Consider the following 25599-nt stretch of genomic DNA (forward strand, 5'->3'; position numbering starts at 1 on the left):
TTTATCTATAGCTACTGGTCTACTTTTTTTGGCTATCTTTTCTTACATCACTTTTGACAATTTATATTTTTTTAGAAAACCACCCATCTGATAGCTCTTCCACATATAGTAAGAAAACTGTATTATGCTATAGTTTTTAATCTTCTGTGTCTGTATTCATGCTCCTTTATTCATTCCTAATGTTACTGATATATTTTTCTTCATCTAACTTATCAAAGGTTTCTCCATTTTTTTGTAATTCTCAAAAAACCAGCTTCTAATGTTGAATCTATTGTTCTTTCCACTGAAATAATCCAATTTCTTTCTTCTGCTTTAGTTTATTTTTTAATCTTTAGTAACTTAAGCTGTTATGTTCAGTTTATTTATTTCCATTTTTTCTTCTATAATAAATATTTATAGGTACAAACTTTGCTCTGTGGATTACTTTCCCCCAAAGATTATACTATGTATATTCTCATTGTCAATGCCTCTTTCTTTCCTTTTCTATTCCCAAATCTCTATTACACATAAAAAAGTAATTTGCAATAATGCAAAGTGCCTTCTAACCTATTTTATAAGTCTGTAGCTCTGGAGGTCCTACCCTTCCCCCTACTCCTTCTTCTGTCTTGTGTCTGGATTCCATGAAATAAATTTACTTGATGGGCTTCCAGAATTATTAGTGTTTTTTTAATTTGAATTGTATTTTATTGATTTCAGAGAAAGGAAGGAAGAGGGAGAGATAGAAACATCAATGATGAGAATCACTGCACACCCCTTACTGGGGATCAAGCCTGCAACCCAGGAATACAACCCAGGCATGTGCCCTGACCAGGAATCCAACCATGACTTCCTGGTTCATAGGTCGACATTCAACCACTGAGCCACACCAGCTGGGCCACAATTATTAGTTTTTATGTCAAAATATCCACCCCCCACCAAGATTGGAGATGGCTTATTTATATCTTCTTAAAACCTTCAATTAAAAGCTGTTTGCAGAACACATTAAACACTGAACACAACAAGCACTGGAAACTAGACCTCTCACTGTACATTAAAATTGAATTATTTTCAAACTTCTGCACAGGTTTTATAGAGGAACAACTTCAAAATACAGTCATTCACCACTTGATAACTTCTGAGAAATGAGTCATTAGGCAATTTCATCATGCTATCATCATAGAATGTACTCACACAAATCTAGATGGTATAGCCTACTACACATCTAGGCTATATGGGGTAGCCAATTGCTCTTAGACTACAAATGTGTACAGCATGTTACTGTACTAAACACTATAGACAACTATAACACAGTGGTATTCTTTTATAGGACTGGCAGTGCAGGTTTATTTACACCAGCATCACCACAAACATGCGAGTAATGTGTTGTGTTAGGATGGCTGCAACTCTATTATAATCTTATGGAACCACTATCATATGTGTGGTTTGTTATTGACTGTATCCATTAGTAACAAATCTTAGAAGTTATCCTATATCATAAAAGGCTAATATGCAAATTGTCCCCTCAACCTGGAGTTTGACCAGGGTGCAGGGCTGGCCGGCCAACCGCCCGTGGCCCCTCCCCCTAGCTGGCCCCATCCCTGAACACCCCCCCACCCCTGATTGGAGGCAAGGCCAGCCTGACCCCAACTGTGCACAAATTCATGGGCCTCTAGTCCTATGTAATAAAAGGGTACAATGCAAATGGACCCTAACAATGGAACGACCGGTCGCTATGATCCGCACTGACCACCAGAGGGCAGCTGCTCAACACAGGAGCTGCCCCCTGGTGGTTAGTGCGCTTCCACAGGGGGAGGTCTGCTCAGCCACAAGCCGGGATGAGGGCTATGAATGCAGCAGCAGTGGCAAGAGTCTCTCCTGCTTCCTCGGCAGCGCTAAGGATGTCTACCTGATGGCTTAGGCCCGCTCCCCTAGGGGAGCGGGCCTAAGCCATCAGGTGGACATCCCCCGAGGGGTCCTGGACTGCAAGAGGGCTCAGGCCAGGCTGAGGAACCCCCCAAGTGCACAAATTTTCGTGCACTGGGCCTCTATTTGTAATACCAGATTATCAGATATAATTTTTATCTTATTGGTATTCATTTACCTCAGTTTATGATGTATAATGCTTAAAATAATACTATACTAAGCCCTAGCCAGTCTGGCTCAGTGGATAGAGCATCAGCCTGTGAACTGAAGGGTCTGGGGTTCAATTCCAGTCAAGGGCACATGCCTGGGTTGTGGGCTCGATCCCCAACAGGAGGCATGCAGCAGGCAGCCAATCATGATTCTCTATCATCATCAATGTTTCTATCTCTCTCCCTCTCCCTTCCTCTCTGAAATCAATAAAAATATTTTTTTTAAAAATTATACAAAAAGCATTAAAAAACTTTCCCCTTTAGTAATGTAGAAAAATACTTCTCTTACCATGCAAATATATAATTTTGTATGCAAAACAAACTCTCTTCTTTAGTGAAACAGAGTTCTGACTCTGAAATAAGTATAGCCCTAGCTGGACTTGCTCAGTGAATAGAGTGGCAACCCATGGACAGAAGGGTCCTGGGTTTGATTCTAGTCAAAGGCATATACCTTGGTTGCAGGCTTGATCCCTGGCCCTGGTCAGGGGTGTGTATGGGAAGCTACCAGTCGATGTGTCCCTCTCACATTAATGTTTCTCTGTCTCTCCCCCTCCATTCCACTCTTTCTAAAAAAATCAATGGAAAATATCCTCGGGTGAGAATTAACAACAAAAACAGAAATAAGCATATATATTTTCCAGGATAAAATGTACTTAGAAAATATTTCCTAACACAATAAATTATTCTTATGTGATCAGTAGTAATTAATTCAAACTAGCCTTATATTCACACCAGTATTTTCTAATAATACTACCTTATTATCACTAACAATTACTTTGTTATATATATGTCAATAATATCTTTAAAATACATACCTCTTGGGCAAGATCTTGTGCATTGGAGATAAGAGGAAACGGAGGACTGGCCTTGCTCATGTGTACTGTGACAGCGTTGTGTATTTTAAATGCATTCTGGAAATCTTTATTTTGTACAAGTTGTAAAAGTAGTGAAATATCCTCCTGGCTCTGAGAATCTACCAAAGTATGTTGGATATGTTTAAGTGAAGAAAATAAGTCTTCCACTTCTAGAAGGAAAAGGAATCGAAAAATTAATTTTCTGTCTTAATTCAACATTTAAGATAAAATTTCTTGAACCATAACAATTTGCATTTTCAAAAAGAACAAAACTTGCATATATATTTGAGTCAAATCACTGCCGTTTTACTGATTTTAAGTAATACTCTTTAAAATTATATAACAGATTAGAGTAAAAGTTTTTGAAAGTGTTTTAAATATAAAACTAATACATACTCACTACAAAAATAAATGAGGGGAGGAATACAGAAATGAAAAATTAATTAAAAATCACCAATAGTCCTATCACCTAGAAACAACCTTTATTTTAACCATCTTACAACATTTCCTTTTTTCATTTAACAGTACATTTTGTTTTCTCAAATCACCAGTCTTTAAAAACATTACATATAATGGCTGTGTGATATTTTATTACATGGCTAAATCATGATTTATAATAACCATTATACTAAAGTTGAGCATTCAGGTCGCTTCCAATTTTTTGCTACTATAAGTAATAATAAGCACTTCAGTACATAATGATCATTGTTGCATAAAAATTTGTCTGAGATTCTGAAGTTTCCTTAAAATAATTTCTAGAAATAGAATTTTAAAATAAGATCGACATTTTAAAAACCAAACATCTTTTCAGGGAGATTTTACTAATTTATATCCCACTAGAAATATTTTTGCCAATATTCAACAATATACCATTTTTTAAAATCTTCAATTTCTTTAATAAGAAGTTAAAGTTTATTCATATTTACCAGGTACTTCTTTTGTGGTCCATAAAACTCTTATGACCACGAATCTCCGAAAATTACACTGAAAGTTATGGCATATGTGTGTGTGTGCAAGCCTGTTACTGGGCATATGTAGCACATGCATTTTTCTGGGAGTTATCCCAAAATGTTTAGAACCAGAGGTCATCTCTTCCCTGCCCCGCAACAGGCAGATGTGTACATTTGTGTGTACACTTTGTCACATTCACTGAAAATGGTTTTCTAATTTTTCCACTTGTCTGCTTTTACTGTAGAAGTTTTCAACTCTTATGTATTAAGAATGATCTACCTTTTCCAGCATGATTTCTTTCACTGTTTCTATGCTTATAAACTCCTTTCCCTAGGTCAGTGGCCGGCAAACCACGGCTCGTAAGCCACATGCGGCTCTTTGGCCCCTTGAGTGTGGCTCTTCCACAAAATACCATGTGCGGGCGCGCATGTACAGTGCGATCGAAACTTCGTGGCCCGTGCGCAGAAGTCGGGTTTTCGGCCTCGGCGAGTCTATTTTGAAGAAGTGGCATTAGAAGAAGTGGGGGGTGTCGGTCGGTCAGGCGATGGGTGATGCGGCGCAGGCGGGCTGCGGTATACGAAGAGCAGGGGAGGCGCCAAATACCAACAGTACTTAAACTATATAGGTAGGTTAATAACAATGTACCTACCTATATAGTTTAAGTTTAAAAAATTTGGCTCTCAAAAGAAATTTCAATCGTTGTACTGTTGATATTTGGCTCTGTTGACTAATGAGTTTGCCTACCACTGCTCTAGGTCATCCAATATTTACCTACATTTCTTCTAGCTTCTTGTGGCTTCTATTTCATAATAAACGTTAATCCATCTGAAATTTTTTTGATAGAGCTTTGAGGGGAAATTTTAACTTCATTTCTTTTTTTCTGGTTAACACTTATTCTAATACCATTATTATTATTTTTTTTAAATAATCCTTCCTTTTCTAATTTAAGTTGCTACCAAATTCTTACATATATTAGGGTCTGTTTTAGTCCACTGGTCTATCAGAACCACAATGTCTTATTTTTTTAAAAATATATTTTATTGATTTTTTTACAGAGAGAAAGGGAGAGGGATAGAGAGTTAGAAACATCGATGAGAGAGAGAGAAACATCGATCAGCTGTCTCCTGCACACTCCCTACTGGGGATGTTGCCTGCAACCAAGGTACATGCCCTTGACTGGAATTGAACCTGGGACCTTTCAGTCCGCAGGCCAACGCTCTATCCACTGAGCCAAACCGGTTAGGGCCACAATGTCTTATTAAAGTAGCACTGCAGTCTTTGCTCATATTGATATGACAAGTACTTGCTCATTATTTTTTTTCAAAATATCTTGACTATTTAATTTACAGAATAATTTTTTCAAGGTATCTCCCACTGTCTCTTTCCTATTCGTTCCAAAAGAAAAATCCTATTGCGATTTTGACTGATATTAAAACTGTAAACAAATCTGAGAAAAACTCACAGTAGATACTATTTGTCTTATGCGCAATCTTTTTAAGTCTTTTTGTTAGTTTTCTTTATATATAAGACTTTCAAAAATTAGTGAATCTTGTATATTTATCTTGTATACCACTACTTAGTTAAGTTTTTTATAGATTTGAATAATTCTCCAGTTGATTCTTGATATTCCCTCTCTCTCCAATGAAAACAGGTTTACTCCCCCTTATAAAAGAAAATACATATTCTTTATTAACTTAATGCAGCAAAAAAGGGGGAAAAATTAGAAAGTCAAATTGCCATTAGAATAACCTACGAAGTTGTGACTCAGTGCTAAATAAAACTTGTTAAATAATCAGAATTTAACTATAACTTGCTATCTACAAGAGTAGACAGAATATGGATAGTGGAAATTGGTATATTTTGGTCAAAGAGTACAAACTATCACCTTTATGATAATAAGTTCTGAGATCTAATGTATGGCATGGTGTCTGCAGTCAATATTGTATTGCATACTTAAAATTTACTGAGTAGCTCTTAAGCATTTTCACACGCATACACAAAAGGAAACTGTGAGGTGATATAAGTGTTAATTAACTGTAAATATTTCACAATGTATACAGCAAATTCTCACACTGTACACTTTAGATATACAAAATTTTGTCCACTATAATAATAAAAGTGTAATGTGCTAATTAGACTGGACAGCTGAATGACCTTCTGGACGTCATTCCAGATGAAGCCGCGGTGGCGGGGGCCGAGGCAGAGGCGGTTAGGGGTGATCAGGCAGGCAGGCAGAGTGGTTAGGGGCGATCAGGCAGTCAGACAAAGGCGGTGAGGGGCGATCAGGGAGGCAGGCAAGTGGTTATGGGTGATCAAGAAGGCAGGCAGAGGCGGTTAGGGGTGATCAGGCAGGCAGGCAGAGTGGTTAGGGGCAATAAAGCAGGCAGGCAGGTGAGCAGTTAGGAGCCAGCGGTCCTGGATTGCGAGAGGGATGTCTGACTGCCATTTTAAACTGGCAGTTGGACATCCCCCGAGGGGTCCCAGATTGCGAGAGCATGAGGCCTGGCTGAGGGACCCCCCTACCCCGTGCACAAATTTTGTGAACCAGGCCTCTAGTACTTCAAAAAAGCTGGAGGGAGGAGTGGGAGAAAGAATATGGAATGTCAGATTCCATGAAATTCAAAGAGGTTAATACAGAATTGCCTAAGAGTATAGAGAATTTCCTCAGAGTACAAAGAATTCAATAGCCTTAAAGTATCTTTAGATCAAAATAGTAAAATATTTAAATATCTTAAAAGAAAAAAAAATTACAAACCAACAAAATAGGCTACAATCTTATGAGTACTAACGACTTCCCTGAGTGGATAATGGGATTCCTGTTTAAATTTTTAGTAAATCTTTAAAGGGGCTCAGCCTGGTTGTCAGGGCAATGAAAAAAATCAGGAGCTTCAGATCTCAGCATTGACTGAAATCAATAAGCAACTTTAGTCAGTCCAGAAAGTAACCATCTCCCTATTGTGTCTCTTCAACTCTCTAGATATTTAAATTTTTAAAGGCAAACGAACTTGTGAATCTCTCCTGTGTACTAAAGCCATCCACTTAGACACTAACATACTGACATTATAAAATAACTAGAAGCCCGGTGCATGAAAATCGTGCATTCATGGGGGTCCCTCAGTCTGGCCTGTGCCCTCTTACAGTCCGGGCGCCCTCAGGGGATGTCTAACTTATGGCTTAGGCCTGCTCCCTGGGAGCGGGCCTAAGTCGGCAGTTGGACATCTTTAGCACTGCCGCAGAGGCAGGAGAGGCTCCCGCCACCGCCGCTGTACCTGCCAGCCGTGAGCCCGGCTTCTGGCTGAGCGGCACTCCTCATGTGTTGAGCATCTGCCCCCTGGTGGTTAATGTGCGTCATAGCAACCAGTTGTTCTGCCATTCAGTCAATTTGCATATTAACCTTTTATTATATAGGATTATCTGCAGTTCTACTTCTCAGCTATAACTACTGGTATCATTTCATTATACTATGTAACCTTTCAGACTTTTAAAAAAAACGCTGACCTAACCATACAGGTCAGATTATGAATGTTTTGCAATATGAGTTTTCCAAATTCTTTAGAATAAATTCCTAGGATAAAATTACTGATCAGATAACAAAAACATTTATAACTTTGATACATATTGCCAATCTACCCTCCAAATTTGTACTTATAGTCCTGTCAGCACTATACTTGAGTTTCTGTTTCTACAAATAAAAACCAAATTCAGGATTATAAATCTTTTGTTTTGATGATATGGTTAGGAAAAATATATATACTTATTTGCCTAAGAATGAGGGTGAATATATTTTCACAAAGTTAATAGTTATCTATATTTCTTCTTGCATTCTTTTTCTGCTTTTGCCCATTTTTCTACTAGAGCTTTGTTTCTTCTTTTTTCCCTTAATGACTGAAATTACACTGATTTTATAAAATGCTTGCAGTCTTAGTCTTAGCAGCACATACTGAATATAATTTTATCATTTTTGCTATGTTAGAACAATGTATTTAATCAAGGATATTTATGAGAATTAGTAAGGAAATTTATAGAGATGTTGGTCCCGAGTTCTACCTCAAACATAATCATTACATACACACACACGCGCGCGCGCGCGCGCACACACACCTTTCTGGTTAAGAACCATTGCTTTAAAGGCTTTATTAACATCAGTTATTGTAGAATTTTAAGACATGATATACTTGGGATTCACCAAAGTACTCAAAACTATTTTCTTCTATACTAAATAACTTTGATTGCTATATTGAGTTTTTGTGTCTGCTTTTAATATTACTCTTTTTTCTTGATAACTGCTTCCTTTTGTTACCCTCTTCTTGCTTCTCTTATAAACATAGCATATGATATTCATATTTAGAATATTTTAAGTATAAACAATATATTGTAGTCATTAGCCAGCAAGAAAAACTAGGGAAAGTAAGGTAGGGTAACCAAACTAGAAATGGCTTAATGGGAGATACAACTTGAGATCAGTGATCTTACTTCAGGTGATCGGTTAATAGTTGAGACACTACTCAATTGGAAAATGGGACATTTTGTGGTTAGTCCCAAAGAAATGACAGCTTTAAAGTTCTAAGAAATTAGCAGGCTTTTCAAGTTGATAGGAACTGAGGTAAAAAATATGGTTTCCAGAAACAGATGAAATCTCATCAATTTCTTCATATTGTCTTCATACTGAATAGTACTAAAGCCATAAAGACCACCTAGGATAGTTTAAAATCCAGAAAAAAAGTCTCAGAGTCAAACTGGAAATGTTTTCCACTCAGGTCAGGGACTAAGATAAGATAGGAATAGGAAAGCTATAAAGCAGAAGACTACAACTGAATCCCAAAAAGGCTGATGACCTAGTACATATTAATGGGGTCTAGGAGAACATAAGGACCATGCCAATGCTAGAAATATCAACAAATTTAACTGGGCTTAAGGTTCAAGATTTTTATGTTAGCATTAAAACCAATTTAAACTTGTTAACTATTCTTTAGAAGTTCACTCACCTGTATTAAGTCCTATTCACATTTTTGTTCTTTAATTAGTAAAAACTGTTTTCACTGAAATTCTCTTTTTTTAGGAGTTGCTTCTAGAATTATGTCAATCAATGTTGCCAGACTAAATTAAAAACACTTGCACTAAAGTTCAGTTTTACAAGTATCACCAACCATTGCTGAAAAACTACAAATGTCTATTTGTCCTGAATCACATAGACGTAGAATACAATATTATATGCATATACATTTTATGTAATCCTCATACAATCCTCAAAAACTTTTACCAATAAAAATGAAAACAAAAGACATCAGAACCTGAGACATAAGGTAATTCAGCTTCAGATCAATTCTTTACAGATGAAGAAAATGATGTCATATATAAAAATGGTACTTGGATCAAGAATTCATATCTTCAATTTCTTAGGGAGTGCTTATTCTGCCATGCTAAGGGAATAATAAAAGACAAACATTTTTTGCAGGTTCTAGGGCTTGATTGTGATCGGTTTATCTGTTTTAGAAAAGCTGTCCTGAGATGTCTTTTCATCCAATACAGCAGCATGTAATGGACACTAACAAGTATTTAGAAAAGCTTACACATTCTAGTTATATTACCGTGAATCTGTAGGAGAAATTTCCTCTAGTTAACTATGCTTGTGCATGTTTCCATACATAATGCATATCTTAATTATTTTATATACTTTTTATAATATTATTAGCTACTTTTATAATATTGTTGCAGTTTACTTCTGCTATTTTAAGCAATTGTCTTATGCTTTAAATATTTTCTCACAGTATTTTATTTTAACTTCAATATTACAATGGTATGCTAGGTAGCATATTGAGAAAAGTTCAGCAAAAGAAACCAAAACTGCAATTTCTGTGAATACAGAGGTGATGTATTTTTTTTGAGCAATGTTGTAAAGCACCTTTTACAGTACTGCACTAGCCTGAGGAGCAAAGTAGTACAGCAAAATTTGATAACTATGATTTACACAGACAATTTTCAGATAAATTCCATATCTGCTTTCATGACCAATTTAACTGGGAAGGTTTCCAGATAGCATTTTTAGGCTGAAAAGCTGCCCAAAGTTCTCTCATCCCTCAAGTTCAAATATGTTTCCATTGAAAAAGTCTAATGAATAAGCAGAATAGCGTAAGTTACCAGACAGACATTCAGAAGAGTTTTTAAAACTTAATTATTAAGTATAGGTAACTTGACAAAGATATGAATTAAACCATATACAGCTTAAACAAATGAATATTTAAGAAAAAAATAGGAAATACCAAGTAATACAAACCCTTAGATGAGATTAGTATCAATTTATGAGTACGTTTATCAATTTAAAGGACATTAAAAATGATGCTCCTCTGTCCAATAAGTCTTAAGATCACAAAGAGAGCAACAAGTAACTATAGCATTAGTCTTAAAATACTGATCATGATAAAATGAGTTCACTGTCTTGACTCAGTTCTTTGAAAATTCTGAATGGAATTGTGACAAAGGGTCTTTTCTTTGATATTAAGTATGATGTCATAAAAAATAACTGTTGGTAACATCAACTCAAGGATTCTCATATGGACATTCTCATTCATATTTCAGTTTCATACAAAAATCCTTAATTTTAATGGTTAGAATATTTAGTTGTAGATTAAAAAAACCTTTCTTCCCATATGGTACATCTTGAAAAGCACTTTACAAATACCTATTATTCAGTAATTAATTTTCTACATACTTTAAGAAATGTCTCACTCTGATGCAGCAATTAGGTTGTATGTTACTTAAACAAAAAGCCACCTAAGTTCTTCAATATTCTGTGCAATTTCAGAGGGAATTTTAAAAATCCAATCCGATGCAGCTAAAACAGTCCTGTCAAATATGTGCCTCTTCAGTGATAAAGAAGATAAGACAGCCAACAAAGAAAGGACAGGATATAAAGAGAACAGACACCCCCTCGAGCAGCGGTTCTCAACCTGTGGGTCGCGACCCCTTTGGGGGTCGAACGACCCTTTCACAGGGGTCGCCTAAGACCATTGGAAAACACATATATAATTACATATTGTTTTAGTGATTAATCACTATGCTTTAATTATGTTCAATTTGTAACAATGAAAATACATCCTGCATATCAGATATTTACATTATGATTCATAACAGTAGCAAAATTAGTTATGAAGTAGCAATGAAAATAATTTTGTGGTTGGGGGTCACCACAACATGAGGAACTGTATTAAAGGGTCGCAGCATTAGGAAGGTTGAGAACCACTGCTCTAGAGCTCTAGATATTGGTGAAAATTGTTTTAAGTTTCCATCATCTTCTCTAATATTTCATACAATACTTAAATCTTGATAATTTATGTTAAAAGAGAAGACAGATTATCTAAAGAAAAATCACTTATATTTGGCTTAGGGATACAATTAATCAGATAACTACAAACATACACATTAAGTCCACGAATCTACCCCCTGTACTATCTCGCCTCCCTTTGGCCATCTCCTGGCAGCCTAAAATGAAAAAGAAAGAAGACTAAAATAGGCAACAGAAATTAATCACCAAGAGTTGCTCTATCTGAAAATACTACCTTCTCTAACACCTAAGACTTTGGGAAGTCATGTGGGAGAATTTTTGGCTATAGGGAAACAATAAAATTACCCAAGAAGCTGAGGAATCTCCATCTCTTGAGACTTTTCAAAACAATAGAGATAACCATCTACCCTGGATTAGCTTTGCTTAGTTTTACTTATTGCCATCATTTACCCCACAGGAAAACAGACAATCCAGAGAACTATTCTAACATTAAGATTCTTCCATTTCGTTGTTTAAATAATACAAGTTCTTTTAAACCTATGCTCAGAAATTTCTACATTTCAACGAACTTCATGACTTTTTTTCTGAAAAAGTTTTAAGATTTCTTCTTTTTACCTAAACTTTAGAGTCAAACTGAGCATTGAGATGAAGAAATTAATATTACTGAATATGAGGAAATTATATCAGTTACCAGCACTATCTAATAGCAGAATCAAAATTAGAACTTTCATTCAGGAAATATTTGCTTAAATAGGGGTAGCCTTTCTTTTTTTCTTTTTTAAATTTAAGAACATAAAATTAAATATCTGAACTTTTATTTTTAGTGTACTAGGTAAAAAATGAATTTACTAAAAATAAGCAGAAGCTCATGAAAGATCCTGAACAATAATTACTCATTAACAAATTGGGTTACAAATTACAAACAAATAGAAGTATATAAGCAAAAACAGTTAAGCAAAATCTTACCCCCAAATATGATATGAAAATGGAAAACTGTCATTCACGTGACTACAATTCAATCAGGTATAAAAGCTTCATGATTTTTCTCTGGATGAAACTGAAACCAGTTTGATGAGAGGAAAAAAACCAGCTCCAAATTTGTAGCCAGAATACGTGAGTCCTAGTTATGATTTGACCACTTATTAGATTCATTATATATCACTGGATAACCCATTTCAAGTCTCCAATCCAAGCTTTTTTACTAAACAAGTGGGTCTGACTAGGATAATATTTCTCAAACTTTATTTGGTGATCCATTAAAAAAATATTTTTGATTTTTTAATCCAGTATATAAATACCAATTTGAAATAAAAGGTTTATGAATACTTATGTGCAATATGATATGCTTTAATATTTCCTATTTTATTCTAGTTTTTAAAAAATTACTAGTGGCTAAAATTAAAAGACATATAATAACAATAGCAAGGATGTAGAGAAATGGAACCTTCACACATTGCTGGTGAGAATGTAAAAGAGTGCAGATACTATGGAAGATATGGCAGTTCCTCAGTAAGTTAAACACAGAATTACTCTATGATCCAGCAATTCCACTCCTAAGTATATGTCCAAAAGAATTAAAAACAGGTGCTCAAACAAAAGTTTATACACGAGTATTCATAACAGTACTATTCACAAGAACCAAAAGGTGGAAACAACCCAAAGGTTCCATCAATAGTTGAATGAACAAACAAAAAGTGGTTTACCCATACAATGGACTATTACCTCGCTATAAAAAGGAATGAAGTACTTGGTTCATGCTACAACTCAGATGAACCCTGAAAACATTATGCTACGTGAAAAACAGCCAGTCACAAAAGGTCACATACAGTGTGATTCAGTTATATGAAATGTCTCAAATAAAGAAATGTATAGACAGAAGGTAGATTAGGGTTATAAGGGTTAGGGAGGGGAGAATATAAAGTAATTGCTAGTGGATATAATTTGCTTTTGGGGGTAATGAAATCACTCTGGAATTACATAGTGATAATAGGTGTACAATTTTGGGAATATACTAAAAACTCATGATGAATTGTACATTTTATTATTTATTTTAAGTATTTTTTAATTTTATTTTTTGTAATCCTCACCTGAGGATATTTTTCCATTGATTTTTAGAGAGAGTAGAAGAGAGAGGGAAAGACAGAGAGAAACATCAATGTGAGAGAAACACATTGATTGGTTGCCTCCTGTGCGCCCCAACCAGAGCCGGGGCCAGGGAGGAGCCTGCAACTGAGGTACATGCACTTGACTGGAATCGAACCCAGGACCCTTTGATCTGCAGGCTGACACTCTATCCACTGAACCAAACTGGGTAGGACTGTTTATTTAATTTTGTTTTATTTTTTAAAATATGTTTTTATTGATTTCAGAGAGGAAGGGAGAGAAAGAGAAACATCAATGATGAGAGAGAATCACTGATTGGCTGCCTCCTGCACACCATGCCCCCCACTGGGAATCGAGCCCACAACCTGGGCATGTGCCCTTGACTGGAACTGAACTCAGGATCCTTCAGTCGGCAGGCCAATGTTCAATCCACTGAGCCAAATCAACTAGGGCTGGCAGAATGAAGTTTTTATGTATTGTGTCAATGGCTGAATGGTGTAGCAATTAATCATTTTTCAGTAGAATTATGCAAATTATGCATATTTAACAAACATTACATGACTATATCCATATTCTAGTGAATTTTTTAAAAATTTTTATTTTAGGTTAGCTCTAATTATAGCAATCCTAATAAATCAGGAAATTTTCAAATGGTCCTAGCATTTTAAACATTAAACCTAATACCAATAGGTATAATTATTTTACTTCCAGAAAAAACTCCCTCAAAGAATGGTTAATAAAGTGTGGAAATATCTACAGCAGTTGAACATACAGTTAATGGCAAGAATAATTAACTTCTCAGAAGTAGGCTGATTTCAAGGTTTATTGGCACTGGAATTTTGTTTGTTGGCTTTAAATAAACTTTATTTTAAAAGCCATTCTCTCTCTCTTTAAAAAAAAATATTTTATTGATTTTTTTACAGAGAGGAAGAGAGAGGGATAGAGAGTTAGAAACATCGATGAGAGAGAAGCATTGATCAGCTGCCTCCTGCACACTCCCTACTGGGGATGTGCCTGCAACCAAGGTACATGCCCTTGACCAGAATTGAACCTGGGACCCTTTGGTCCCCAGGTTGACGCTCTATCCAGTGAGCCAAACCGGCTAGGGCTAAAAGCCATTCTCTTAAAAAGTCCATTATAATCCAGCAATATTCCAGAATACACCATGGGCAATCAAAAGTCAAATATTGTCAGAAAGAAACATGAAAGATATTTAATTTTACAATGTCAAATACAGAGAAATATTCTCTTAAAAAAAAAAAATCCTCACCCGAGGATATGTTTATTGATTTTAGAGAGAGCAAAGGAGAGAGAGAATGAGAAACATCGATCCGTTACCTCCTATATGCACCCCGATCAGGGATTAAACCCACAACCTTTCGATGTATGGGACAATGTTCCAACCAACTGTGCCACCCAGCCAAAGCCAGAAGTACTCTTGACTTAACAAGATGAATATTCAGAGCTATCTGGCAAAAATAATATATGGACACTTAATCAATAGTGAAACATGCTATTATTATTATTATAAAATATTTTATTCATAATTTTCTTGCCCTTTGTGTGTCTTTTTAAAATGTTTCTTCACATTAATAGCATGTTCTCTTGGTATAAATTAGAAAGCCCCTAATCACCAATTTCAGGAGTCACTTTATTAGCCACAAAACAAACAGCTTATGGGTCTGTGTGGGTGGTTGAGTGTGCCTTTCCCAAGCTTTTTTCAAAGATGCAACAATCATATAGTCTACAGTTTCTGAGTTTATTCTCTTTAAATATTATGTCTACTTGTCCACAACTGTGGTCCAAAATTACTTATTTGTGACTACAAAAACCGAAACAGTGAAATCTACAATCTAGACATGTGAAAATGATCCTACTCTAGCTCATCCCACTCTAACCTACATTCTATTTTTTTCTCAGAATTTCTCTCACAAGGTACTTTGCTTATAAAAGAGAGTTAGACAATGATATTTTATTTATGGCAAAGCAAGTTTTAATAACTCATGCCAATTTTAAGGAAAGCCTCCCTAATATGTCAAATTTTTTATAATTTATAATATTAATTATTTATTTGGAATTAGTTCAAAATTTCTCAAATATATCAAAATTTTTTATACTTGATAATACTAATATTAATTACTCACTTGAAGTTAAGTTCCCACATCACTAATTTTCAATAAGGTTCTGAGTACTTTTAAACAAGAAAATTCAGTTCATTCTTTCTGAGTATTTTCTATCAATTCCATTCCTGAACTTAAAAAAAACATACCACGTTGGTGATTTGTACAGTTATTTAACAAATTTAACATAGAGTTTACTCTGTAACAGATACTATCCTAAGTGTGTTAGCAAATTATTCCCACTCAGTCTGAAAATTCAAGGCAAACTTACACTCATTAGGATGGCTATGATAAGTGAATTATTGGTGGGAATGTAAACTGGTGCATCTGCTTTGTAAAACAATAAAGTGATTCCTCTATCCCTGCACTTTTATTACTACACAGTACCAAATTTATAAAAACTTTCATTAAAAAACACCACCCAGACAATTAAAGTACCTAACCTTTCCAATCACATTTTCAGTTCTTAAAAGAATTATTTTCTCTACTTACAGACAAATGACGATGTATCATCTAGAAACTGAAGGCTCCCTCTGAAAGAAATAAATCAGCTGCCCCATCCGTGCCTCATTTAAAACAAGGTTGCTGTTTCTGGCTGTGAAAAAGGCTGAGAAGTTGTCTCCTGGCATGTGTGTATTAATCAAAATACTGGCAGGGAGACACATACAACTTTAAGGGAGTACTTCTGTTGTTATATGATGTGTTAGCAAATTATGAACAGGAAAAAAAATGTTTGGTACAAAGCTATTAAACTTCATTTTAAAAAGAAAACTTAAAACTGAATCTATCCAAACACTGAAGCTTTGATTGACAATAACAACTTGATAACTTATGCTAACTTTTCATGTTTCCTACAATTAACACATTTGTGTTGAGTGTATTAACATTAAATCTATCACTTATTTCTCAACACATTAAATATTCTCCTATTCAAAAAATGAATTACAGATACCTGGTGCTACATTTCAAATTACTTTAAAATAAAGTATATAAAATATCCTTAAAGTACAAAAACTGCACAAAGGTATTTTTACAAACTAATGCAGATTGCAAGTTGGAAGTAAATATACCTGTCTTTTTTTAAAATGTATTTTTTTATTGGTTTTAGAAAGGAAGGAAAAGGGGGAGACAGACATAAAAACATTATTGACGAGAATCACTCATTGGCTGCCTCCTGCACACCCCCTACTAGGGATCGAGCCCACAACCCAGGCATGTGAATCTGACCGGGAATTGAACCTTGACCTTCTGGTTCATAGGTTGACACTATGGCACACTGGCTGGGCTAGCTGTCCTTTAATTTACACTTGTAGATAAATTAGCAATGCAACATACAAACAGAAAGAAGAAAAGGCAAAAAATTTAAGAGAAATGGTCTCCAGTTCTCTATGCTTGGGCAAATCTATATATATAAAATCCTAATATGCAAATAGACCAAATGGCTGAGCAACCAAACAACCGGTCGCTATGATGTGTGCTGACCACGAGGGTGCATGTGCAGAACATGGCAGGCATTGGCAGCAGGCAGCAGAGCACGGAACATGATGGGCATCAGCTGCAGTGGGATGGTGGAGCAGGTGAGCGGGGGCACCAGACCAATGTGGGGCACCAGTCGCTGTCATTGTGGCAAACCTCTGGTGGTTACTGAAAATTCTTTGCTCTCATGCACCACGATCCTGCCCGGCGCTCGCACCTGCTGCCAGTGCCGGCGCTGCTCGCACCCAGAGCCGGCACCAGAGCCGCTGCTCGCACCCGCTGCCTGTGCCCGGTGCCTGTCCTGATCATTCAGCGCCATCAGTGGGTGTAAATGGCGGCAGCCAGCCCTGATCACCCCTGCGGGCTTCTCCACCTCCCCCTGCTCCTGAGGGGCAATCAGGGCAGCAGCCGCCGCTTGCACCCACTGACAGTGCCAGCCCCAATCGCTCTGTGCTGGCAGTGGATGTGAGCGGGCCTGGAGCTGTCAGCCCGTGGGGGCAGCGGCAGCAGGAGTGGGGCTGCCAGCAGATAGGGGATGGGGGGACCGTGGCGGGAGGGGTCAGGTGGGGGTGCGGAGGATGGGCCGAGACCCACCCTTGTGCCCACCACAGCCTTGCGGCCCACAGTTCCTTCCTTTCAAGGAGCATGAATTTGTGCACTGGGCCCCTAGTAAATAAATAAATAAATTCCCTATGTGAATCTGGCTTAAGCTATATTTGTTTCTTTACTGAGATTACATGAATATTATTAGATGGGACATTTATGCCTGATCTAAGTAAAGCAATTTAAACAGAAAAACAAAAGAATCTTCCAGGCTTAGGTTGGATATACTAAAATGTAAACTTTTTCAAAGTCATAGAAAATATAGACAAAATATTTTAATTTTTTTTTAAAAAGGGTGGTGGGAGGTGAGAGCCAGTAAAAGGCAATTGGGAATGAAACTCTAACAAAACTCTCAGAAAAAAAGAGCATAAAAATCTGTAATCTTTCTGCTTTCACTGTAACATCTCAAGGCATTTAGCAGATTTCACTATCACTGAACATGCCAGTGATTTCTTCAAAAACTAGAAAAGCATGCACATTACTTTCTGTCAAGAAATGTAGATCCTTAATGAATTTACAGCAAAGATATGAAGCAAACAATGTGATGTAATAAAAACTGCTTGCGATTTAGAATATAGAGACTTGGTGAGGAGTAAATCTAGTACACAAAGTATCTTTGCCCAAACTAGAGGAAGGTATTCCACTCTTGGTAGCCAGATCTCTGGTTCAGTGAGTGAAGAACAGGTATGGTGTCAGTCTTCACTCAAACCCTTTGCTCTGGCAATATTCCAACTACATATCCAGATCAGGAAAATTCAAATTTGGCTCTATCCCTTATTAGCTTGGGGTCTTAAACAGGTGATTTAACAGGGGTTCAATTTCTTTATCTCTAAAATGGGAATTACAGAGCCCTGTTAACAGGATTATTATGGATATTACATAGAATGGTGTTTGCTGTAGCATCTAAGAGAACACAAATTAACGTATACTCCTAACACTAATTTGGTGATCATTCGTGTATGTGCATGAGCGAGCAGAAAGAAAAGGCAGTAAAAGTTCAATAATCAAATATTCTAAGTTTGGAAATTTACATTTGACATAAATCTCTACTGTAGATTCATAATGCCCATTAGCATTCTAAAGACTCTAAGAAGTCCTGTAATAAGAAGTTGTTTAACTTATTTAACTGTTCTCAAATTTATTTGATTATAGAACAGTTTTTGGTTTTTATCTACTAAAATCTCACAGCACTGGTTTTTTGTTGTGTTCCCCCCCACACCACAGAATGGAATTGGGAATAGATAGTATAGGGAATTTTGAGCCATTTTTTATATATATGATATTAATTAAAATCAAATAGATTTTAAGCTACAGATATTAATTTTATTACTATTTTATAAACCTTAACGAAATCAGAAATTCAAAATCTGAAAATTGCTTTTGAGTAATTTTGATATAAAAGTCAAAAGGTGAATTTTTAAGGCATTTTTAACTGTTAGGCCACATGTAAAATTTTTTAATTTAAAGATTATATCTAAAAACCATGTTGTAGAAACTGGAATATTTAAGCCATATGCTTTAACTCTACTTGGCTAATAGTAAACAATAATGGTTATATGACCTTACCAAGAAAAGAAGTGTCTTGGATTATTTCAAAATGCTATTATTTACATCCTCTTATACCCTTCTTCCTTTCTATACACATTTATGTTAAGGTAAGAGAAACAAATGCAAAACATCTATTATTCTGTTTTTACTTACCTAATATTTTCACAGCATAATGAGGACTTTCTAAGACAATTCCTTCCTCTGTATCAAATATAGGGTTATCTATTCCAGTCTTTGGAGGCATTTGGGCTAGTTTCTTAAGTCTCATGGAAGAATTAAGGTCAAGTTCTTGTTTTTTCCCTTCTTCCTCTCGCCTACGCCTCATGTCCTCCTGTTGTTGCCGAATACGCTCCAACTGTGCACTTCGACGTACAGGCATCATCCTGGTGCCCAAATCTCCAGGGCAGTCAACAGCCATCTCTCGGTGCTTCTGATGTTCCTCTGGTGATGCAAGATCAACATTTTTTACTTCGCCGTCTGATTCCTCAGTAACATGCCCATTCATATGGGATGTTGTCATGGTTATCTACAAAAACCTGTACCACTTTTTATAAATCAATTTTTTCCTATAAAGCCAATCTCTTGATTCTGTAGTATAAAATCCATGTTACTTCAAAAAAACACACCACAAAAGACTTCTCACATCACATAATAATGCTATGAAAATGTATCCATGAAGGAAATCTAAGAGGAAAGATGAAGGGAAAAAAGTATAAGAATTACAATATAAAAGACTTTAAATAGACCACTTCTAATCCCTTGCAATACAGAAAATACCCCACAAGTCCATATTAGATTAAATACTTTCCTTTCATTTTGTAGATGCTGCTGAGAAAGTCAAGGTGTTCCCCCTGCCACCCCAAAAAAGGTTCCTTCCCAAGAAATTGAAGCATACTGTTTATTTTACAGCTGAGAAAAATGATGTATTGGAAGGTTTAACAAAATGAGAAAGTAAGAAAATTTTGGGTACTAGTTTAGTAGAGAATAAGTTGCTTAAGGTATAAGGATGTTTTAATCATCTTTGTAAAGTTGTCTCAACACAATACTTTACACTCAATTAACATACACGAGATTTAAAAAACTTCCTAGTTAACTGCTAAAGAAACTGGAATATAGCATGTCATATTGGTGGCCCACTTGAGGTAAAGGTAGTATTCTGGGGGGCAATTCACTTTTAGGAGTTTATAAGATGAAGATACCCAATGAAAAAGAAACTTTAATGAGCAGCTAAGGCATCTATAGAATAAAACCACAATGAGTGAGAAAAAGACTAGTGGGTATCAGTGTTTATAAATGGTCACATTAACACAAGAATTAGGGTTCTTTATGAAAATTCATTCAGAGAAAATGGTACCTGCTACCATTCAAAAAAAAAAATTTAAAGCCATACTATACAGAAAATAAGAACATGCTGGACTCAAAGGCCAAAAAACTGAATTTTAATTCTGGCTCTGACACTTCCTCTAGCTATATTATCTAAGACTACTCAGTTTCTCCAGAACCTCAGAGTCCTTTGGAATATTTATTCACAGGATTGTTCTGTGTTTTAAATGAGATACTATAGCAAGTTTTAAAACTAAAAAAGATATACTTATATTAATTTTTAGTATTAATTTGATTCTTACATTTTAAAACTCCTTCAACATATTTTAGATAAGAAAAATATTTTACTCGATGACAGTGGCTTTTTATCAAGCCATTTCTTGGGCATAAAAAGGCAGATTGTTTATATATGTGAAAACCCACACATTAAATTAATTAGTCTTCTTTTGCTCAAGACTTTAAAAATATTTACAATAATAAACCTACTACCTCCTGGAGTTGAGCATCATTTCAGTAAATAGGTTTGTAAGAGCACATGCCTACTAAGCAAAAGCTGTTTTCAGACAACATTCCTAATGCCAGTCAATCTTCTCTCAAACATCTTGTCACAGGCTGCTTAACATAAACCCACCTAAACACCCAGGAAAAACCACTAGACCAACAATCAGGAAAATAGAGGCAAACCACATGAGCCACTAGAATTACATTTCACAAGAATTTTGAGAGACTTTTCTGTCTTCTATCCAAATCTTAGCTTCTTTCTTTATATATAGCCATGTGGTCTACACATAAATACCTTATTTGTCATTAGATTGCCTTCTTTTTCATTAAAATAACAGCTGTAAGAATTACAATAGGCAATTCTTAAGTTATTATATTTTAATTTATGCAAATGCAAGTTCAGCTTATTTGATGTTTTCATTACAAGTAAGCAGAAATTTGTGTAGGAGTTGCTGTAGTACCATGCTTAATTTTAAAAATCTAGGTGTGTACGTATCTCCAGAAAATTAAAACTCTTTCTTGATTTACAATATTTACTGAACATTAAAAATCAAATTTAATAATAATGTATTTTTTACTTTATATGCTAGTCTATAAAAATTATGATCTGAAATTAAAACTGTTAGCTTAAAAACTGTAAGCTATGTCCATATTCACTATACTAGATCATGTAAGAAAAGACTGGGCCAGGTGATCTGGGTAAGAGTTCTCATGCTTGCACTATTATTATGCTTATCTACCTGGATCTAGCCTTTGACTCTCAGAAAAATTTCTGCAACCTGTTATTAATCCACTTAAAATTCCGTTTTGGTTATCTCTCTTGGAGTGTTCATAGTCTACTGGGATAGACAACAAAGAAAATGAATGATTATTCTTCCCCAATTGGTTTCTCCCCATTAGATTTTACAGGAATTAAAGCAGGGGATGGCATGATCACATTCACTTTTAGAGAAATATCACTCTGGTAGGAGTGCAGAGGATTGATTGGGGGGGTGGGGGGGGGCAATGAGACCAGTTTGAAGGCAATAAGAAGACAGTGAAACGAAGAAAAGTTATATTAAAGAAATACTTAAGTTATAGAAGTACTAGAACTTGATGTCTATTTCATATAGTAGGGCAAGAAGAAGAAAAAGGAAGTAACAATAACTATAACATTTACTAAGCACTTATGTGCCACATAATATTGCAAGCACTATACCACTATACAGTATTCATTCATTAATTTTTATTACAATTGTAAAACTAAGTCCAAATATGCCTGTTTTGAAGATGGGGAATGAGGATTAAAGTAGGCCCTGAAGATATAGGATGGAGGAATAAGGAAGAGGCCATTATCAGCCAAAGGCAAGAAGATAAAAGGTCTGGGGAAAGTACAAATAAAAATAGCTGAACTAAAGCAGTCAGCTTGTACAACAGGATAGTGACTAGAAAGTTTGACTGGGTTCAACTTATGAAAAGTCTTAAATGTAAGTTCTTAATTTTCAAGGCAGTAGAAAAGCCATCAAAGGTTTAGAAAAGAGGGGGTGATTTGTACATAATTGAGCATTTACCTCTGGCTAGGTACTAGGTTTATAGAGAGACAAGATCCCTGCCGATTAGTTTACTTAACAAAATGTCCTTCAGGGATCTAGAAATTAATGTCTCCAAGATTAAACACATATTTACCTTTAATCTTCTCAAAGTTTCCTTGATCCTTTTCCTCCATTCTCAATTCTAATTAATGCCACTATATCTACCCAGTTACCCAAGACAACAAAATGCTGAAAGATCAGGCTCCAGAATCAGACTGCCTAGGCCCTAGGATCTAATCCTTATCTACTCTCCTTTTAAGTCTCTGTCTGTCTGCTCATCAAACTAGGAGCCCTTGGAGGTCAGAAACCAGGCTGACTAGTCTCTGCATCTGTGACTATCCAGCACAGGGCGAAACAGAAGTCTGCAGGATATGAACCCAGACAGTGGGACTCCAGGGCCACTATCCTTGGATCATTAGGTGAATGGCAATGTCATTAACTAAGACTGAGAATAACAAAGAGAGGGAGAATTAGATAGAAGGGGTGAGCAATTAAAGGGTAATATGGACTTAGTTAATACGGATTTAGTTTTGGACACATTAACTGCAAGATGACTGTAGATCATATAGGTAAATTAACTAATCAGCAGGGATCTGTCTTATTCATCTCTATAGCTCTGATATCTAGTAAGATAAATACTTAAGAATATGAGCAAATCACTTTGGTTCAAAACTTCTGATAGCTTTCATATTGCCTACAGAATAGAGTTTGAACTCACAAGGTAAACTCAAACTTTCTAACTGTATCTTTTACTACTTTCTTATACAAGCCTTGTAAGTTGGCTTCCTATTTGTGCCTATCCCATATCTTTTTCTTTCTGCCTAAATACCTTATAAACTAAGAAATACGAACTGTTTCTCCTTTCCTCTTCTACCTTCAAGATCTACCACAAATCCCTATTCCTTTAATAAGTTTTTCTTCAGACCAACTCGGTTAAATAATCTCACCATACAACACTTCAAATATAATGTTCACAAGTTAACTCACAAAGGCCATGAAAGATTCAGCAAGTTCTTCCAGAATCATCAGAAACATTATGCTGTGTCCTAGCTTATATATGTAGTTAATACATATCAATAAACAGTGAAAGAGTCCTAGGCCAAAGGAATTATATTTTCCCTCTCCAAAAAAGAAAGAAGAAAAACATTTTGTTTGACAATTCAGAAGCTGGTAAATGACTGAACTAGAGAATTACCTCCTTATATAAATAAGAGACCATCTTATACAGATAATACAGTTAACAAGTTGCTGGCCCTAAGAGTATTTCTCTCCTGTCAACCCTCTAATTATAAATAAATTGTTTTTTAAAATGTCTCAAAAGCCCACGTTTCAAATCCTCATCAGAGTCCCAGCTCATACTCCTTCGTGGAGGAAAAATAAAGGAAAAAAAAATTGATCGAAACTTTTCACATAGTTTACAAAAGCAAGAAAATGAATTTTCAGGTTGGCAGGCCAAAGCTGTTTCAATGCTAGCTTCTAACTAGTGGGCAAGGGCTTTGCTTACGTGAATCGGCTATAAGAAAAGTGGGTTAAAAGATGCTAAATAAGCTTCAATAAATACAAATGATTGAAACTGGGGGGCGTGAAACAGAGTGAGGAATATTGTCCTACTGAAAACTTTACACTAAGAAACAGAACCATTTGTGTGAGAGCTAGGAAACATGACAGGTTAGCAGGAACACAATTTCCTATATAATCAGTATTCTAATTTATAGACAGAGGAAAATGTAAAACATGCACTTCATATGCATAAACATGGTTTGTCGACACTAGTGTCCAGAATTCTAGATTTTTTTTCAATTCATCCTTCCTCCCTTTCTCCCACAAGTAATGCCCTTTGACCAGCAGCTGGGAATTCTCATTTTAAGTGATCAGCATTCCTCTGATTCTGAGGAGTTGGACTATTAGTTCCCATAGAAACAACTTTTTCAGCTAACATAAGATTCAGGCCAAGAATAGTGAAAAGAACTTACATTATGCAAATTGGAAAGGCCTTGTCTACTATTCTCTTAATTTCTCTTCTCTGGTTTTTCACAAAACTCCAGCTTTCTTACTCTGAAAAACAGAAAAGAGACAATCAAGTATAAAAGTCTGCAGTGCTTTTTAGAGAGAGAGGGAGGGGAGGGAAAGGTTAATTCAATGTGATATACAATTCTGTTTGCAAATGGCTAGGATTTCTTAGTAAAAATGCACCCCCTCCCAATCTCCACTTTACATACATTAAAATCAATGTAAATTACCTGAAATAAGTGATGAGAAAGAGGTAAACATAACTGTTTTAAAAGGTTTTAAAAAGGGGTAAGACCCTTTTGCAGATTATTATTATTATTTAAAAGAATAACATACTTTTTTTATTGATCTTAGAGAGAGGAGCAGAGGGAGGAAAGAAGGAAGAGAGAGAGATAGAGAGAGAAACATCAATGTGAGAGAGAAACACCAATCAACCGGGGAATTGAACCCACAACCTGGGTATGTGCCCTGACTGGGAATCAAGCCTGACACCTTTTGGTGTACAGGACGGCGCTCCAACCAACTGAGCCACACCAACTAGGCTTGCAGATTATTTTTCATGACACCTTTGACCTCTAGGTTAAAGCTCAAACAAAAATGCAGTTTTTGTTTTGTTCTTTGTTTTAATTTCTGGATCAATTTTACACATTGTGAATAATTTATGATACCAGTAAAATAAGTTTAGAGAGGCAGGGTCTGATCTGCAGTCTCCATGGCAGCTGCTGAACAGCTGTTGCCTCTCTTTCTAGGTGGGGATGAGATCAAGTTGGCGTGGGGGGGGGGCGGGCAGTTGGAGGTGAAATCAGGCCGACAAGGGAGGGCAGTTAGGGGTGATCAGGCAGACAGAGGCAGTTAGGGGCGACCAGGCCGGCAGGGGAGAGCAGTCAGGGCCGAGATCAGGCTGGCAGGGGAGGGCAGTTGGGGGTGAGTTCAGGCTGGCAGGGGAGGGCAGTTGGGGGCGAGTTCAGGCTGGCAGGGGAGGGCAGTTAGGGGTGATCAGGCAGGCAGAGGCAGTTAGGGGTGATTAGGCAGGCAGGCAGGTGGGCGGTTAGGAGCCAGCGGTCCCAGATTGTGAGAGGGATGTCCCCGATTGGAGAGGGTTCAGGCTGGGATGAGGGAACCCCCCCTCCGCCCGCTCCTTGCATG

The 25599-nt window shown here is 36.3% G+C and overlaps 1 protein-coding gene across 2 annotated transcripts in view; it reads right to left on the reverse strand.

Moving 5' to 3' along the window:
* The window catches only part of PALS1 (protein associated with LIN7 1, MAGUK p55 family member), an 84925-nt gene that overhangs the window by 31502 nt on the left and 27824 nt on the right, over window positions 1-25599 (reverse strand). Inside the window, exons 2-4 of one of the 2 annotated variants that reach the window (XM_070417979.1) lie at window positions 24417-24498; window positions 19202-19732; window positions 2927-3135 (exon numbers count right to left, since the gene is read on the reverse strand). In XM_070417979.1, the coding sequence (XP_070274080.1) occupies window positions 2927-3135; window positions 19202-19568 (576 nt within the window). In that variant the 5' untranslated portion in view covers window positions 19569-19732; window positions 24417-24498. The remainder of the gene's footprint in view (window positions 1-2926; window positions 3136-19201; window positions 19733-24416; window positions 24499-25599) is intronic. The other variant, XM_070417987.1, reaches the window with a different exon arrangement.

This window comes from Myotis yumanensis, unplaced genomic scaffold (genome assembly GCF_028538775.1).
Source record: "Myotis yumanensis isolate MYYU_CA2020_CCGP unplaced genomic scaffold, mMyoYum1.0.hap1 SCAF_1, whole genome shotgun sequence".
Classification (NCBI taxonomy): domain Eukaryota; kingdom Metazoa; phylum Chordata; class Mammalia; order Chiroptera; family Vespertilionidae; genus Myotis; species Myotis yumanensis.